At 41.3% G+C, this 15,880-nt stretch overlaps 1 protein-coding gene across 5 annotated transcripts in view; it reads left to right on the top strand.

Annotated features, from left to right (window-relative positions):
• Window positions 1–15,880, top strand: part of VPS13A (vacuolar protein sorting 13 homolog A) — a 148,429-nt gene that overhangs the window by 112,433 nt on the left and 20,116 nt on the right. For 4 of the 5 annotated variants that reach the window (XM_053409056.1, XM_053409055.1, XM_053409058.1 and 1 more), the window contains exons 53-65: window positions 2,538–2,667; window positions 4,071–4,303; window positions 4,960–5,113; window positions 6,980–7,126; window positions 9,520–9,601; window positions 10,455–10,524; window positions 10,720–10,828; window positions 11,502–11,615; window positions 13,018–13,163; window positions 13,257–13,338; window positions 13,709–13,822; window positions 15,533–15,608; window positions 15,716–15,879. In XM_053409056.1, coding sequence (XP_053265031.1) covers window positions 2,538–2,667; window positions 4,071–4,303; window positions 4,960–5,113; window positions 6,980–7,126; window positions 9,520–9,601; window positions 10,455–10,524; window positions 10,720–10,828; window positions 11,502–11,615; window positions 13,018–13,163; window positions 13,257–13,338; window positions 13,709–13,822; window positions 15,533–15,608; window positions 15,716–15,879 — 1,621 coding nt within the window. Of the gene's footprint in view, window positions 1–2,537; window positions 2,668–4,070; window positions 4,304–4,959; window positions 5,114–6,979; window positions 7,127–9,519; window positions 9,602–10,454; window positions 10,525–10,719; window positions 10,829–11,501; window positions 11,616–13,017; window positions 13,164–13,256; window positions 13,339–13,708; window positions 13,823–15,532; window positions 15,609–15,715; window position 15,880 lie in introns of those variants that run through there. The other variant, XM_053409059.1, reaches the window with a different exon arrangement.

The following is a 15,880-nucleotide window of genomic DNA, read 5'->3' as shown; positions in this document are numbered from 1 at the left end:
TGATTTAAAGTCACAGGCACCCAAGGGGAGGTTAGATTCTCTTGAGTTTTCTGATCGTGAGCTTAGCTTACAGGCATCTCTTCAATCTGACAATGATTTACAACCTGAAACTAGTAGTTCACTTAGTCCTATTAAGTCTGAGGAGTCTGACTCTCCTTCCGGACTGAGACGTTCAGATAGAAAGAGGCAGAAGCCACAACGATTTGCAGATGAACATTCTAATACTGTGTATGCCAATAAGGCAGTTTTTGAGCCAAAAAGCTGCAATGATGTTCAGAAATTACCTTAAACACACCAAACATTATAGGTTGCAGTTTACAACATGTATTGACAAAGGTTTTGAAATTTTCTGCGATGCATCTCATGCAGTGGAACAAAATAATTGCAGGGGTGTGTCTGGTATGGTGTTTTGTTATAACGGTTGTCCATTTGAATGGAAGTCCCAGACACAAATCATTATTTGTCTCTCCACAACAGAGAGTGAATTATGTGCATGCGTTCAGGCCACTCGTGATGTAGAATGGTATCTGCAAGTATTTGCAGACCTACAGATGCAAGTAACACTACCAGTAAAAGTTTACCTTGATTCCCAGAGTGGACTTGCTATCCTGTGTTCAGAGACCAATACGCAGCGCACTAGAGTCTTAAGGTTACGTTTACAGTTTGTAAAGAAACTAATTGCTGACAAAATGATTGTATTTGAATATGTTCCAGGTGACAATCAAATTGCGGACATTTTTACTAAAGCACTTCCAAAGGTTACACATGAAAGACATGTACAAAATATGCTTTATGTTTTTGTTCCACAATGATGAACCGCAGGGGAAATGTTGAATGGTTTATTTAAATGTAAAGGTTCATCATTGTTGCACCCGATGTGTATGTCTTTAAGGGGCCAGAGCAAGGGCCAGAGTAAGATAACGAGACCCAGCTTTACAGCTGTGAAGCGTAGCAGGTGCTGCTGAGTTGTATTTGATTAAGGTGTGTCAGCATTTGGGTGTAGTATATAAGGAGCAGCACCTAGCTCTCCCATTACCCTGGGGGATGGGTTGGTGGTTGGGTCTGGTCTGGTTGTTAATGTACTTAGTGTAAAAGGAGTTTTTGTTTTTCTTATTAAAACCTAGTTTAAGTTATTTTTGAGTCCTTTCTTTTTTAATGCATGGTCTCCCCAGCAAGCTCTCTACGCTACTAAACTGCAAATAGCCAACACCGAGAAGGCCCTCTGCCTGGTTCCCTGTAACTTGGCTTCTCGCAGTGAGGGAACCGCCAGAAGGCCCTCGGCGCTGGATCTCAGTGTCCGGGCAGAATGATGGGGGTGGAGACGCTCCTTTAGGTATACTGGGCCGAGGCCATTTAGGGCTTTAAAGGTCAGCACCAACACTTTGAATTGTGCTCAGAAACGTACTGGGAGCCAATGTAGGTCTTTTAAGACCGGTGTTGTAATGGTTCTAGGGGTTGCTCGTGCGTAAGTTGCCGCCACTCCTGGCTAGGTTACCTGGTTGAACCCTTTCGGTCTGGACAGCCTCTAGCTTCGTGGCTGTCTCAGTTGCTGGCAGAATCCGTCAGTGGGCGTTTCTTGAACTTCTTCCAGCAAAGAAGTTCTTTGATGCCAAGTCTCCTCCTACTCTCCCTGTGCGGAAGCCTTCTGCGCAGGGAGGGTGTGGGTAGCGGAGTACCCGTACTCTCTCCGCTGGTCTCCGGCGAGGAGTCTTGGAGCCTCCTCTCCGATTCCCCCATCTGCCCCCCTTCTCCATTGGTGTTACGCTGATTTCCTTCCCCAGCAGATGGGCTGCCTCTCTCCCTACTGGGACCCTCTCCGGCATCCCTCTGGAGCCTTCCCTCCGCCTCTAGCTCCGATGGCAGTTCCCTGACAGGTGTTATGTGGTCTCAGCGGCCGCTCCCAGTCACCAGTCTAGCTGCCATGTTCTGGATTAGTTGTAGTTTCCGGGTCACCTTCAAAGGTAGCCCCACATAGAGCGCATTGCAGTAGTCCAAGCGGGAGATAACCAGAGCATGCACCACTCTGGCAAGACAGTCCGCAGGCAGATAGGGTCTCAGCCTGCGTACCAGATGGAGCTGGTAAACAGCTGCCCTGGACACAGATTTAACCTGTGCCTCCATGGACAGCTGCGAGTCCAAAATGACTCCCAGGCTGCGCACCTGGTCGTTCAGGGGCACAGTGACCCCATTCAGGACCAGGGAATCCTCCACACCTGCCCACCTCCTGTCCCCCAAGAACAGTACTTCTGTCTTGTCAGGATTCAACCTCAATCTGTTAGCCGCCATCCAACCGCCAACTGTCATGTGACAGAAGCAGGAGAGCAAAGAATTCTGGGAGGCAAGCACAGTCCCCTTCAGTTTTTTCTCTCCTTCCTGATGGATCAGGTCATTTTCTCCCGGCTTTCTCTGACCTTCTCTGTCAGCTAAGTGTTTTTAACTTCAACAGAACTTTATTTCTACTTCTTTACTGTTCCCTCCCATATCCTTTCTCTTTCTAGTATTGTGATTTACTATGTTTTTCTTGTTTTTTGTTGCAGTTCTCACTATGCAATGGAAGATGTTCTGTCCCCTAATAAAGCAGTTCTGTACACATGGGCTGATCCTGTAGGGTCTAGAACATTGAAATGGAAATGTGGAAAGAGCAGTGGAGAAGTAACTCAGAAAGATGTATGTATGCTACTATTAATAACTCTCAAATCAGTGTTGTTTATTAACAGTCAAAGAATCTAATACTTAAAATGTTTTGGCATAGTCAGGAGCAAAGATCCAGCAACTACAGACAAAATCCATGAGTAAATTGGATCTGGGCTACCGTATTTTTTGCCCTATAGGACACACTTTTTCCCCTCCAAAAATGAAGGGGAAATGTGTGTGCGTCCTATGGGGCGAATGCAGGCTTTCGCTGAAGCCTGGAGAGTGAGAGGGGTCGGTGCGCACCGACCCCTCTCGCTCTCCAGGCTTCGCGCACCTCTCCGCAAGCAGCGGGAGCCCAGCGCTGGGCTCCCGCTGTTTGCGGAGAGTTGCCTGCGTGTGCTGAGCTCAGTGCGTCCAGGCTTGGCGGACCTCTCCACAAGCAGCGGGAGCGCTCCCGCTGCTTGCGGAGAGTTGCCTGCATGCTGAAGCCTGCACGCGCTGAGCTCAGCGCGTCCAGGCTTCGTGGATCTCTCCACAAGCAGTGGGAGCCAACGCTGGGCTCCCGCTGCTTGCGGAGAGTTGCCTGCATGCTGAAGCCTGCCCTCGCTGAGCTCAGCGCTTCCAGGCTTCGCGGACCTCTCCGCAAGCAGTGGGAGCCAGCGCTGGGCTCCCACGGCTTGCAGAGAGCTGCCTGTTTGGGGGCTGGGGTCGGGGAAAGCTCGGGCTTCCCCCGCCCCAGCCTCGCGCCTGGGGGGAAATAATTTTTTTCCCTTTATTTCCCCCCAAAAAAACTAGGTGCGCCTTATGGGACGGTGCGTCCTATAGGGTGAAAAATATGGTATACCTTTTGTTGTAAGATGGTTTGCAGTGACTTATACAGGATTAGCTCTAACCTGACCTACAAGGTTATACACGATTCCCAGCTAATTGGGAGCTTTGTTTGTAGCTGGTTGAAACCACACTTTCTTTATTGGATGCATAGTTAAGGCCTCATCTGGATCAAGTGACATAATTCTGGTTGTGTACAGATTGATTTGGGGCCATGTTGGGCAGTGATAAAGAATAGCTGTGTCAGATGTGGATTGCAGCAGCTGATACCTAACAGCAGATGGAGATAAGCCAGAACCATTTTTTAAAAGATTGTAAGTGTATCCAAACTTGCAAATATATTTATTTCAAATAGTTTTATACCCACCCTTCATACAAATCTAAACACAGTTTACAAGAGTAAAATCCAACTTCAGAAAATAAGATATTAAAGGAAAATAAAAGCACCTCACAATGAATTAACAGAGTAAAATACAAAGAAAAACAATCACAGTAACCAAGCAGTCTCTCAGTGTATGGTATCAATAACTACAGAATCCTTGGTGAATAAAAGCCTTTTCCGGAGACTGTTGTCTTGAAAATGAACATTTGCTTGTCTTCCATTTTAGGACTTGATGACCCCTATCCAAGTGGGAAGCAAAACTATTTATTTAGTTTCATTTTTTGAAGGCTTGCAGCGAATTATTCTGTTCACTCAAGATGAAAAAGTTTTCAAACTAACATATGAAAGTGAAAAAGCTGAACTGGCAGAACAAGAAATCATTATATCGTTACAAGATGTTGGGATTTCTTTAGTAAATAACTATTCAAAACAGGAAGTAGGCTACATTGGCATCACAAGGTAGTGTTGCTTTAATTTTAAAAACACAATATTTTCATTTTAACTACATATGTTTAAAATGCTTGGATTCAAATGAACCTGCTTCTGGATGATATCACATAAGAATATGGGCATGATTCAGGCAGTTAAACATTTTTAACAGTGCATTTCTATTACTTTCTATTCTGATCTCAATATAACCTTACATCCAGGCAGGTGCATATAGTACAGTATTGCACTCTAAGTAATCATTCATTTCAGTGGAACAGTATTATTAGACACAGGCTTAAGTCTTCTGTCAAAATGATTAGGATTTGAAAATGCTTAAGTATGGCTGGATTGTGCTCAGTATAAATACAGCAAAGCCTCAATTGGGGCAAGTTAGAACTGTATTAGTTTCAGTACTCTAAAAATGCAGAAGAATTTTTGTAGCTTCCAAAAAGTTTTATTAGCGATTAAAGAGATACTGGTACTTTTGGAACTGGAGTTCTTTTTGCTTCTAACAAAGAGCTCAATTTTCAAGGTTAAATAAATTTCAGAGGTATCATGAAACATCATTATTTATTGGGTTGTCAGGTGATAGTTTTGTTCATATATTTTTTCTGCATAATATATTGTGTTTGATAACTATCAGGCAGGTTGAAGTTTACTGTTCTATTCTTTATTTTGTTTTCAAGTTCTGATATAATTTGGGAAACGAAACCTAAGAAAAAGTCAAGATGGAGGCCACTGAGTTTGAAGCAAACTGAAATGCTGGAGAAAGAATTTAATGACTACTGTGATCACTCACCCACAGAAAATAAAATAGTGGAGCTGGATGATAATACTCCGGTAATGTTAAGGGGAATTTTGTTGGTTTGTCCATTTAAAATACATTCACAACATAAAGCTTAGCATAACTGGATATTGCTCTTTTACTATAAACTTCTCAGTACGGGGTCATATTCAACTATGTTTTACTCAGAGTAGACACATTGAAATTAATGAGCATGCCTAAGAAAGTTCCATTAATTTCCATGTGTCTGCTCTGAGTAAAATGAGTTGAATCCTCTGCTCCTTGCCTTGACTTTGTGTCCTGCTGTAATTTGTTCCACAACAGAGGCTTAGAGCCTGATCTTATTTATATTCACTCCAGGATAAATTCCACCAAGAGTAACTGCATAGAGTTATGACTTTCATTTGCCTCCTGCTGTCTGGATGGGGGGAAAGGCATGAGCACCCTGACCCCTGGTTCTCAGCAGTTGTGGTTCTCCTTCATGATCTCTATATTGTCCCACAGTATTCTACCAATGCATCTTGTCAGCATAAGGATTTCTGCTTGTACAGTGGGACTTTCCCCCCTTTCCTCCCCCCATTCCCCAGATCTCCAGATTTAGGGGGGCACATGGTGGGGAATAGGGGGGAAACATCCTGTTGTACAAAGAGAAATCCTTCGGCTGATAAAACGTTTGCCATAGCTCTATGCTGGGTTCCACCCATGGATTCTGCACCTGGGCAGAGCAAAATTTAGAACTTTTTAGTAATAGGTAAAAGTTTATTCTTGACCACCACAAGAGTGAATGCCACTTTCCTCTGAGAAAGTATGAGGTAGGTCCTTTGTTCCTGCTTCTTTTCTTTGTAATTTGTTTCTTCTATTTGTTTCTTCTATTTGTGTATTGTTCCATTTGCACTGTTGGTGCATTTGCTGCACTTAAGTGGTCACGTGTGTTGCAACAGGCACATTTTTAGAAAGATTCTGCTTATAGTAACCTACTGCCCCACCACCCCACTGCCTTGGTGATAGAGGTATAATGAATATGTGCCCCCATTGCCAGCATTTTATCAAGCATATGTGCCATAACCACTTGTGTTTGCCTGGAACTTCAGTTCAATGTGACATGCCACCATCAGAGACTGGGATGGGGAAGCTTTTTTAGTCCATGACCTTCATTCTCTTGAGGGCTGCATGTTAGTGGTGGGTGGTGCCAGAGGCAAATGTGGGCACAGCAACTAATGTAAATTTTACTTTTATATAGTAGGCTAGTTTATTCACACACCCCTCCCTAGCTTCCATCTTCCTTTAAAGAAGGAGTTGGAGGTGCCTAACAAACAAAAAAATATGTCTAAGGAAGCAATAATAATTTGATGCATACAGCATGCAAAAGGGGATGAGCAGCCAAAGGCCATGTATGTGATCAAATTATTCTTGCTTCTGTTAAATACCTCTAGCTCTACTCTTTCTTTAATGGAAGAGATTGAATCTATTCTCCCAAAGGAGATAGTGGAACTGTTGCTGATTCTACAAGGGCTTCTATTCAAAGCATTCTTCTGGCACCACCCATTCTCTCCAGACAGCTCCTCTGAGTACTTCTTCCTCTTCTGCTTTGCATGTATGTGCATGAGATGTACTAAAAGGATGGGGTGACAGAGAGATAGAAAGAGTTGTACACTTCTGTCAGGTTACAGAATGCACATATTTTTTGTTTTGACCACATCTAACATCTGCTAAGCACCCTGGTTGTCTTCTCTCATGTGTCAGAAGCCCTTGAAAGAAAAATGATTCTCTACTGCTGCTTAAGTACTTGCTTAAATGTGTCCCTTAAATAACATTGACACTTAAGTGGTTATATTTGGCTAGATTCTGACTCATGTTGTATTTGAAAGATTTATAAGAAATGGCATTAAGATCTGGACATCTTTTTCCTTTCACTATGACAGGTCTGCTTGACACCTACTGGTAATAACATGAAAATGCTTCAACCAAATGAAATCCCTGTGAGAAGAAGCTTCTTGCCAGCTTTAAAAGTACAATATAGTACATCTGAACATCAGTCATCCTTCAGAGTCCAGATTTATAGAATACAAGTATGTTTCAAGGTTACCAATAAAGAATATTCAAAACCCTTTAATGTAACATCATAATTGAGACAAGAAAGATAATAAAGTAGCTTTCAAGGTTTTTACCTGAGAATGATGGATGACATTCCTCATAGGGATGCCTCTTGCTGGAAAGAATAGGCAGGGTCCACTGAAGTCTTTTGCCTCCTCTCCCAAGGGAAGGAATCATCCCTCTCACCAGACTGGCCCTGCCTGCAGGTGGTGATGGTTGGAGCCTTTTGTTCTCTCTTGAATATTTGGCTTTTCTTGGTCTTGCGCATTTCTTACTGCATATTTTGTGAGTTGTGTTTTTAACTGTTACTACTGTTTTGGTTATATTTTATTTCAGTGCATTACTCCTTTGCCCTGTGTCTTTGTGTGTATGCTTCATTTCTTTTTTATTCCGCCCCCCCCCCCAGTTTTCCCCCTTGTTGTCTGAGGGAGAATTGTGTCTTCACAAGGGGCGTTTTGACTTCATCACGATTCCCTGGGAGCCCTTACTTTGATTTCTGAAGAGCACGAAGCTTAGCAGGTCCCTCATTTACATTTACAATACTGAGCAGAGCCACCATTTTGTTTAAACGCTTGTTGCTCATAAAACAACCTACCTAAGTGGGAGCACCATTTTCTCTTTGATCAGAATGTTGCCCGCCCCAACATCACCATTAATTAAGCACTTTTGTACACCAAAACACAGCATCATTGCTTGGTTCCTGCCCCGCCCTGCATCATTGATCAGTGTGCTTTGAATTTCAGCTTTCTTTAATCCTTTCAACATCCTCTGCCTTTTGAATTTCTGGGGGGCTGATCAGTGCACGGACAGTTTGTGCATGACCAGCTTCTTCCTTCCTTTTTGGCTATGCTCCTGCATAATCGTTATGGCTTTGCCTGTTGCTTCTGCGCCTCTGACCATGAAGATTGTACAGGAGGCTACTGGTCAGACTCCAATGTCACCTTCTCTTGGAGTGCCTGATATTATTAGGCAGGAGCCTCTGATTCACACTCTCATTCTGCAGGTGGGGTGAGTCATGCTGCTTTCTGTGTGAGTCATATTGGTTTCCTCTCATGGGTAGACTTCTGCATTCACAAAGAGGTTAAGGACTCCTTCCCTTGTCGTAAACACAGAAGTCAGAAGCACATAAGGCCCATAGAAAGCCCATAAGGAAAAGAGTAAGCACCATCCTGGAGGTATAGGAGGAATGTCATCTGTCATTCCCAGTAAACAGAAATTCACAGCAAGACAAAATTCTGTTTTTACAGATAATGGATTACACGCAACTGAATTCTGTTCAGGACCTGAAATTAATGTGCTAAGTTGGGCTGCAGTCCAAAGCTACTCTGGGCTGTGGGGATGAGGTGGGATTCAGCAGAGGCATCCCTCTGTTCACTTCTGCTTCTGCCATCATTCCAGCGGTACAGATAGCCCCATTCATGTCCTGAACATGCATGCAGAAAGTATCTGGAGGTATCTCTACTTGCAGGGTCCATCACATAACCTCAAAATGAGGTGTCCTGAGGGCAGAGCTGAGCCAGCCCAGTATTGGCTGCATCCTGATCTGCTCTCATAGCCATGGCTAGCCAGTCTGTCTGCCCCACTTTCCAACATGATGAGCTGCCAGACTATGGATGCAGGGATAGTCCTTGAGCCTTGGTCATGACCATTAATTTCAGTGGGACTTCTCTGATTGTGATCAATTATGCCCTCTTGACCACTTCATTCTGAAGAACTGGCACTGTTACAGGCGCCACATAATATCCATTCTGCATTTGTAAGAATTTTGTAAGAAATCAATATTTTAATGTGGCAGCATCTACATTTTTGAACTCCGTGACATTTGCCAGGTGCCTTTCCTGTACTCTTTTTGGCACCTGCTAAAAACATTTTTATTTAGACAAGCCTACCCAGATATTTAGAATGCTGTTGTGTTTTTAGTTGATTTATTTTTTTGAATGTTTAAATTGTTTTACTATTAACATTGCTGTTTTATTTTTTCTTGTAAACCACTTTGAGGTTTTCTACAACCAAGCTGTATATAAATTGTAGAAAATAAATTCAGAAATAACACAATCAGTATAAGCTGGGCTTCTTGAAAGCATCTTTAAAATAGAAAACATTTTTTAATTTTTAATTTTCAAATGACAAAATTTGAAAATAGATGTTTTTGCAAAGTGTATTAAGTGCCAAGTATTTTATTCAATTCATCTTACAAATATCAGAATTCAGAATAATATAGGTTAAATGATATACAGACCATCAACATTTAGAATGCAGCCTTCATGTAATGGAGAAGCTAATAGGAAGTATAATTGTAAATTAGGACAAAAATAAGCATTTGCAAATGAACATCTAACATGCATCATATTGTCATTACCCTTATCAGATACAAAACCAGATTCCTGGAGCCATATTTCCCTTTGTGTTCTATCCTATTAAACCTCCCAAGTCCATCTCCTTGGATTCAGGTTTGTTAATACAGTTTAATGCATTGTTATTATTTTTCTGCATCTGTAATAATTAAGAAGAAGGAAACATTGAGATCTTCAGGGGGTGGGGGAGTCATTCGTAGTAAGATTAGAAAATAAACTACATTTTGTTGATGGGTTTGCATAGTCCTAAATTTGCTAGAAGTTGAAATGTCTCAGCATTTCATGAAAGCATATTATGCAAACATTTGTCTTTTATTTTTTAACAACAATAGGTTCTTGTCAAAGAACAAGACCAGTCAGACATTGCTATATATAGTCTCTTTAGGAAGCAAAGTGATTCCAGTCCTAATCTGGAAGTAATCTGGTTTTGAGAGACACAGCTTTTGCCATTTTATTTTCCATGGTCCTTGTTCTGGGGCAGTGAAGGATTCACCACCTTTCCCTGAAATCTGTTAGCTGTAGATAACACTTGCAGACAACATATGATTGTCAAGCAAGAATGTTCTCCTAGGATGGATTGGGAACAGCAAGGGACTCAGTGCCCTTAGGAAACCTAGAACTTACTTTGAGACCTATACAATTGATGCAGCTGGAATTTGAAAATAATTTCTATGTAACTTCATTAAACTGTTCACAGTCAGTGTATATCTGCTGAACTTATATTGAAAATATTTGTGGATGTGCACTCCTCATTTTAGAAAGTAGTGTCATTTCTTCCCATATATGACCTCTAATACCTTAGACCATTAGTTTGTCCAACCCTTCCATTATATCCTTTGCAAATGAACTCAGTTCTTTATATTATAGTTTACATGTCAAAATAAATTGAATTCTAAATAAGTATGAGTCATTTTTACGCATTCCTGTTTCCTGTTTGGAATTTTCATAGAACCCAAACCCTTTACTGATGTCAGTATTGTCATGAGAACTGCAGGGCATTCTCAAATATCACGTATAAAGTAAGTATATATTCCTTTTTCATTCTTAAATCTAGACTGCCTTTCTACTTAATCCATATGAATTCAGTTGGAACTTTCATTAATAGAATTTTTTTTATATTTTTATGAACTGGTGGATTTTAATGACAAAGACGTTATTAACAAAACAAAAACAAAAAAGCTTCTGCAATGTGACATTTTTAAACTATTTTGCAGGTATTTTAAGGTCCTAATTCAAGAGATGGATCTCCGATTAGATCTTGGGTTTCTTTATGCATTGGCTGAATTCTTTACACTTGCAGACGAGGTGCCCAAAGATCAAGAGGTACAAATTATTGTTCAATGGAGTTAAAAAGCAACAAACCATAATGTGTGTTGGCTCAATTTTTTTATCCGCTGTATTGAATATTTTGTACCAAATGGTGCTTAATGAGAAATATGGAACATGTGCTACATTGGACATATAAACAAGGTCAAACGCTGTTTGTCATCAAATAAGAAATAGAACATGAAATATTTCTATACATTGACATCAACCCAGAAGGTTCTTTAAACTCAACAGAATAGCTAGATCATTTGTCATGAAACTGGTAGTGTATAATTTGGCTTTAAGAAATGCTGGTTTTAAGTTAATGAAGGAGCGTCTCCACCCCCATCATTCTGCCCGGACACTGAGGTCCAGCACCGAGGGCCTTCTGGCGGTTCCCTCACTGTGAGAAGCAAAGTTACAGGGAACCAGGCAGAGGGCCTTCGCGGTAGTGGCACCCACCCTGTGGAACGCCCTCCCAGCAGACGTCAAAGAAATAAACAACTATCTGACTTTTAGAAGACATCTGAAGGCAGCCCTGCTTTTAATGACTGATGTTTTAATGTATTTTTAATCTCTTGTTGGAAGCCGCACAGAGTGGCTGGGGAAACCCAGCCAGATGGGCGGGGCATAACTATTATTATTATTATTATTATTATTATTATTATTATTATTATTATTATCTTCATAGATAGAACTCTTCAAAAAGGATGTAGAATCTGTACATGAGGAATTGAAGAATATATCATCAACAGATACATCACAAATCAGCCTATATGAATATTTTCATATTTCTCCAATCAAGGTATGTGTACGTCATAACTGTTATGTTTGGATATTTAAATACGCAGCCAATGAACAAGAGTGAAGATGAAGGTGATTATATTAATGCATGAAACCCCACTTTACTCAGAATGAAGCACAGCTTCCAGCCCATTCATATTCCACCTACAAACAGCCCAGCTGTCGTGATTTTTATACAGTACATCCATATCCCTTCCTTTGAGCAATAATGCATTCACAGCCCTTCTACCCCAAGAAGGCTGGGAATCTGTGCTGCACGTGTTGCTCTAGGTTAGATTAGGGCTGCCTCTGAAGACGGTTTGGAAACCTCAGTTGGTGCAGAATTCAGTGGCCAGGTTGCTCACCAAGGCAAGTCGGTTTGAGTATATTACACAGATTCCAGCCTGGTTGCCAATTACCGTATTTTTCGCTCTATAACACGCACCTGACCATAACACGCACATAGTTTTTAGAGGAGGAAAGTCCATAGGCATGCAACCCGTAGGCATTCCCTCCATAACACGCACAGACATTTCCCTTTACTTTTTAGGAGGAAAAAAGTGAGTGTTATGGTGCAAAAAATACGGTAGTTTCCAGGCCTAATTCACAGTGCTAGTTTTGACCGATAAAGCCTTAAATGGCTCAGGACCACAATACCTCAAGGTCCTCTATTTCCCACATGAACCGACTCACCATCTGAGGCTCTTCTTTGTGTGCCCCCTCCATGAGAAGTGCGGAGGGTGGCAACAGAAGAACAGGCCTTTACTGTGGTGGCTTCCCATCTGTGGAATACTCTCCCCAGGGAGACTCGCCTGGTGCCTTCATTACATGTCTTTTAGTGCCAGGTGAAAACATTTCTCTATCACCAGGCCTTGGGCTGATTAACATTCTATGGCCTTTTAAATATGTTTGTGGAGGGGGAGTTATTAGTTTATTTTTATTTTATTATGTATTTTGTATTCTCATTTTATATTTTAATGTTGCGAATCGCCCTGTGGTCTTCAGCTGAAGGGTTGTATACAAATTTAATAAATAAATAATAATAGTTTTAGTTTTGCTGCAGCTGATCTTGCAAGACCAGGGCCTCAAAAGTGCACGGCAGCTCTCGTATGGAAGCACCCCACAACACAAGAGCCCCAGGACTTCTAGTGAGATAGATGCCCAGCACTATATATCCTTACCCCGAGGTCTCATTTGAGGATTTGAAACCTCATATCCATAGTCCTAGTCATACACTTTGTACCATACTAGTTGATGGTTTATATTTTTGTGCAACAGCAGTGGTAAACATTCTTATCAAGCTGACTTATATGTAAGATATAATAATGCAATATCATAGCAAAAATATTTTTAAGATCTAAGGTAGCATCCCACATACTACTGGTGTTTCCCATATTTCATCCCCTCCCCCGCTCTCATTTCAGTTACACTTAAGTTTTTCACTTAGCACTCCTGGAGACGATAGCAACAAGGAAGAGACACGCAAGGAGCTAATTCCAGTTCAGTCCTTAAACCTCTTGTTAAAGAGTATTGGGGCCACACTCACAGATGTGCAGGATGTTGTTCTTAAGTAAGTAGAATATTTACTTAGTTGATTTTAATTAAAACATTACATACAGAATATATTTTATTTTGCCATTTTAATGTAATTTACTTGTTCTAGATTGGCATTCTTTGAGCTCAACTACCACTTTTGTACTACAGAGCAACTGCAGTGGGCTGTAGTTATGCATTATTCAAAGCAGGTTAGTATATCATGAACCTAACACGAATTGACCATTTTGCTTGGCACCTTCATTACATAACTTTAGGTGCCAGCCAGGCAAAAAAAAAAAACCTCTTTAACCGGGCATTTGGTTGGTTCTATGGGTTTTTAAATGTGTTTGTGGGAGGGGTTTGTTTTCATTTTATTACATATTTTGTATTCTCATTTTGTATTTTTCTGTTGTGAACCACCCTGGGAGCATAGGCTAAAGGGTGGTATACAAATTTAATTAAGAATAATAAATAGCTGCATAGACAGACTCACAAAATGAGTTATTTGTAGATTAATTTGTAGATTGAAATTATATGCTTTAAATATATATTTTCATAACATGTCTATTTGCATTTTAGGCTATTAAGCAAATGTATGTTCTTATTCTTGGACTGGATGTTTTGGGCAATCCATTTGGATTCATAAGAGACTTGTCTGAAGGAGTTGAAGCATTCTTCTATGAACCTTACCAGGTGTGTTCTCTACCTAGTTTTTCCTCAAGGCAATCTAAGGCTGTACTAGTATGTAAATATTTACAGTGGAAGGCAACAGCCACTTCACATAAAATTCTGCCAAAAATGTAGAAAGATACTGAGTTTTTGAAGGCCTAATCACTGTGGAAGGAACAAATTTGTGGTTGATGTCCTTTGGAGTATTGCAATGAGAGCGCCTGGACTAAAATTTGTCATCCAAAAGCTTTATTCATCTGGTTTATCACCACAACAATGATTAACATTGGGCTTCAGCAAAGCAAATAATTTAATTGGACAGTGCCTATATGACATTGAATGACAAAATAATTTGGCCAACATAAGGAAATTTTGTCAATGGTAGGATTATTTCTCACCTAGTCTCCTTGACACATTGACACCCTACTTGCAAAATTTAACAGTTCCAAAATACAGACATGGTTTCACTTATGCAAGATTGAACATACTGTACTTGAGGGTTGATTTCAAAAAATTCCGCTGGAAAACAGTTTATGTCCATGTGGAGATGGCAGTATTGAATTGCCTGCTTCTTGGGAGAAAAGTGATGACAAACCTAGACAGCATCTTAAAAAACGGAAACATCACCTTGCTGACAAAGGTCCGTATAGTTAAAGCAATGCTTTTCCCAGTAGTGATGTATGGAAGTGAGAGCTGGACCATAAGGAAGGCTGATCGCCGAAGAATGGATGCTTTTGAATCATGGTGCTGGAGGAGACTTTGGAGAGTCCCATGGACTGCAAGAAGATCAAACCTCTCCATTCTTAAGGAAATCAGCCCTGAGTGCTCACTGGAAGGACAGATCCTGAAGCTGAGGCTCCAAGACTTTGGCCACCTCATGAGAAGAGAAGACTCCCTGGAAAAGACCCTGATGTTGGGAAAGATGGCGGGCACAAGAAGGGGACGACAGAGGACGAGATGGTGGGACAGTGTTCTTGAAGCTACCAGCATGAGTTTGACCAAACTGCGGGAGGCAGTGGAAGACAGGCGTGCCTGGCGTGCTCTGGTCCAGGGGGTCACGAAGAGGCGGACACAACTAAACAAACTGCTAGATTGGACTCTTTATAAATATTTGAGGAGTGAGAATCTAGGGATCTTGGTGGACCACAAGCGTAGTATGAGTCAACAGTGTGATACAGCAGCAAAAACAAAGCTAATGTTATTCTAGGCTGCATCAACAGAAGTAAAGTGTCCAGATCAAGGGAAGTAATAGTCCCACTCTATTCTGCCTTGGTCAGACCACACCTGGAATACTGTGTCCAATTCTGGACACTAAAATTTAAGAAGAATATGGACAAGCTGTAATGTGTGTCGCGGAGGGCATCTAAGATGACCAAGGGTCTGTAAGCCAAGGCGTATGGGGGAAGGTTGAAGGAGGTATGTTTAGCTTGGAAAAGAGGAGATTGAGAGGAGATACGAGACGAGGAGATACTTCAAATATCTGATGGGCTGTCACATGGAGGATTCCAACGAAACATCAGGAAGAACTTTCTGACAGTAAGAGCTGTTCGACAGTGGAACAGTCTCCCTCGGGAGGTTGGATCCTTTAACTGAGATTCCTGCATTGCAGGGGGTTGGATTAGATGACGCTAGAGATCCCTTCCAACTCTACAATTCTATTATTCTTATCAGAAAAGAATGGTTGTAGGTTATCAATCAGAATATTTTAAAGATATTTGTCTTTCTTCTTCTTAGGGGGCTATCCAGGGTCCAGAAGAGTTTGTAGAAGGAATGGCACTGGGTCTTAAAGCCCTAGTTGGTGGTGCTGTTGGTAAGCAGTCATTTTTTTACACATAGGTAAAAGCTGCAAAAGTAATCTGTGCATTTTTTACTCTTTAAAACATTGAATATTTTTCATTAAATCTCTTATGCTAATAGGTGGATTAGCTGGTGCTGCATCAAGAATAACTGGTGCTATGGCTAAAGGAGTAGCAGCAATAACTATGGATGAAGACTATCAGCAGAAGCGAAGGGAAGCCATGAATAGGCAGCCTGCTGGCCTGAAAGAGGGTATCACTCGTGGTGGAAAAGGCTTGGTATCTG

This window comes from Podarcis raffonei, chromosome 11, assembly GCF_027172205.1.
Source record: "Podarcis raffonei isolate rPodRaf1 chromosome 11, rPodRaf1.pri, whole genome shotgun sequence".
In the NCBI taxonomy this organism is placed as follows: Eukaryota; Metazoa; Chordata; class Lepidosauria; order Squamata; family Lacertidae; genus Podarcis; species Podarcis raffonei.
This window is presented reverse-complemented; position numbering and strand designations above follow the sequence as displayed.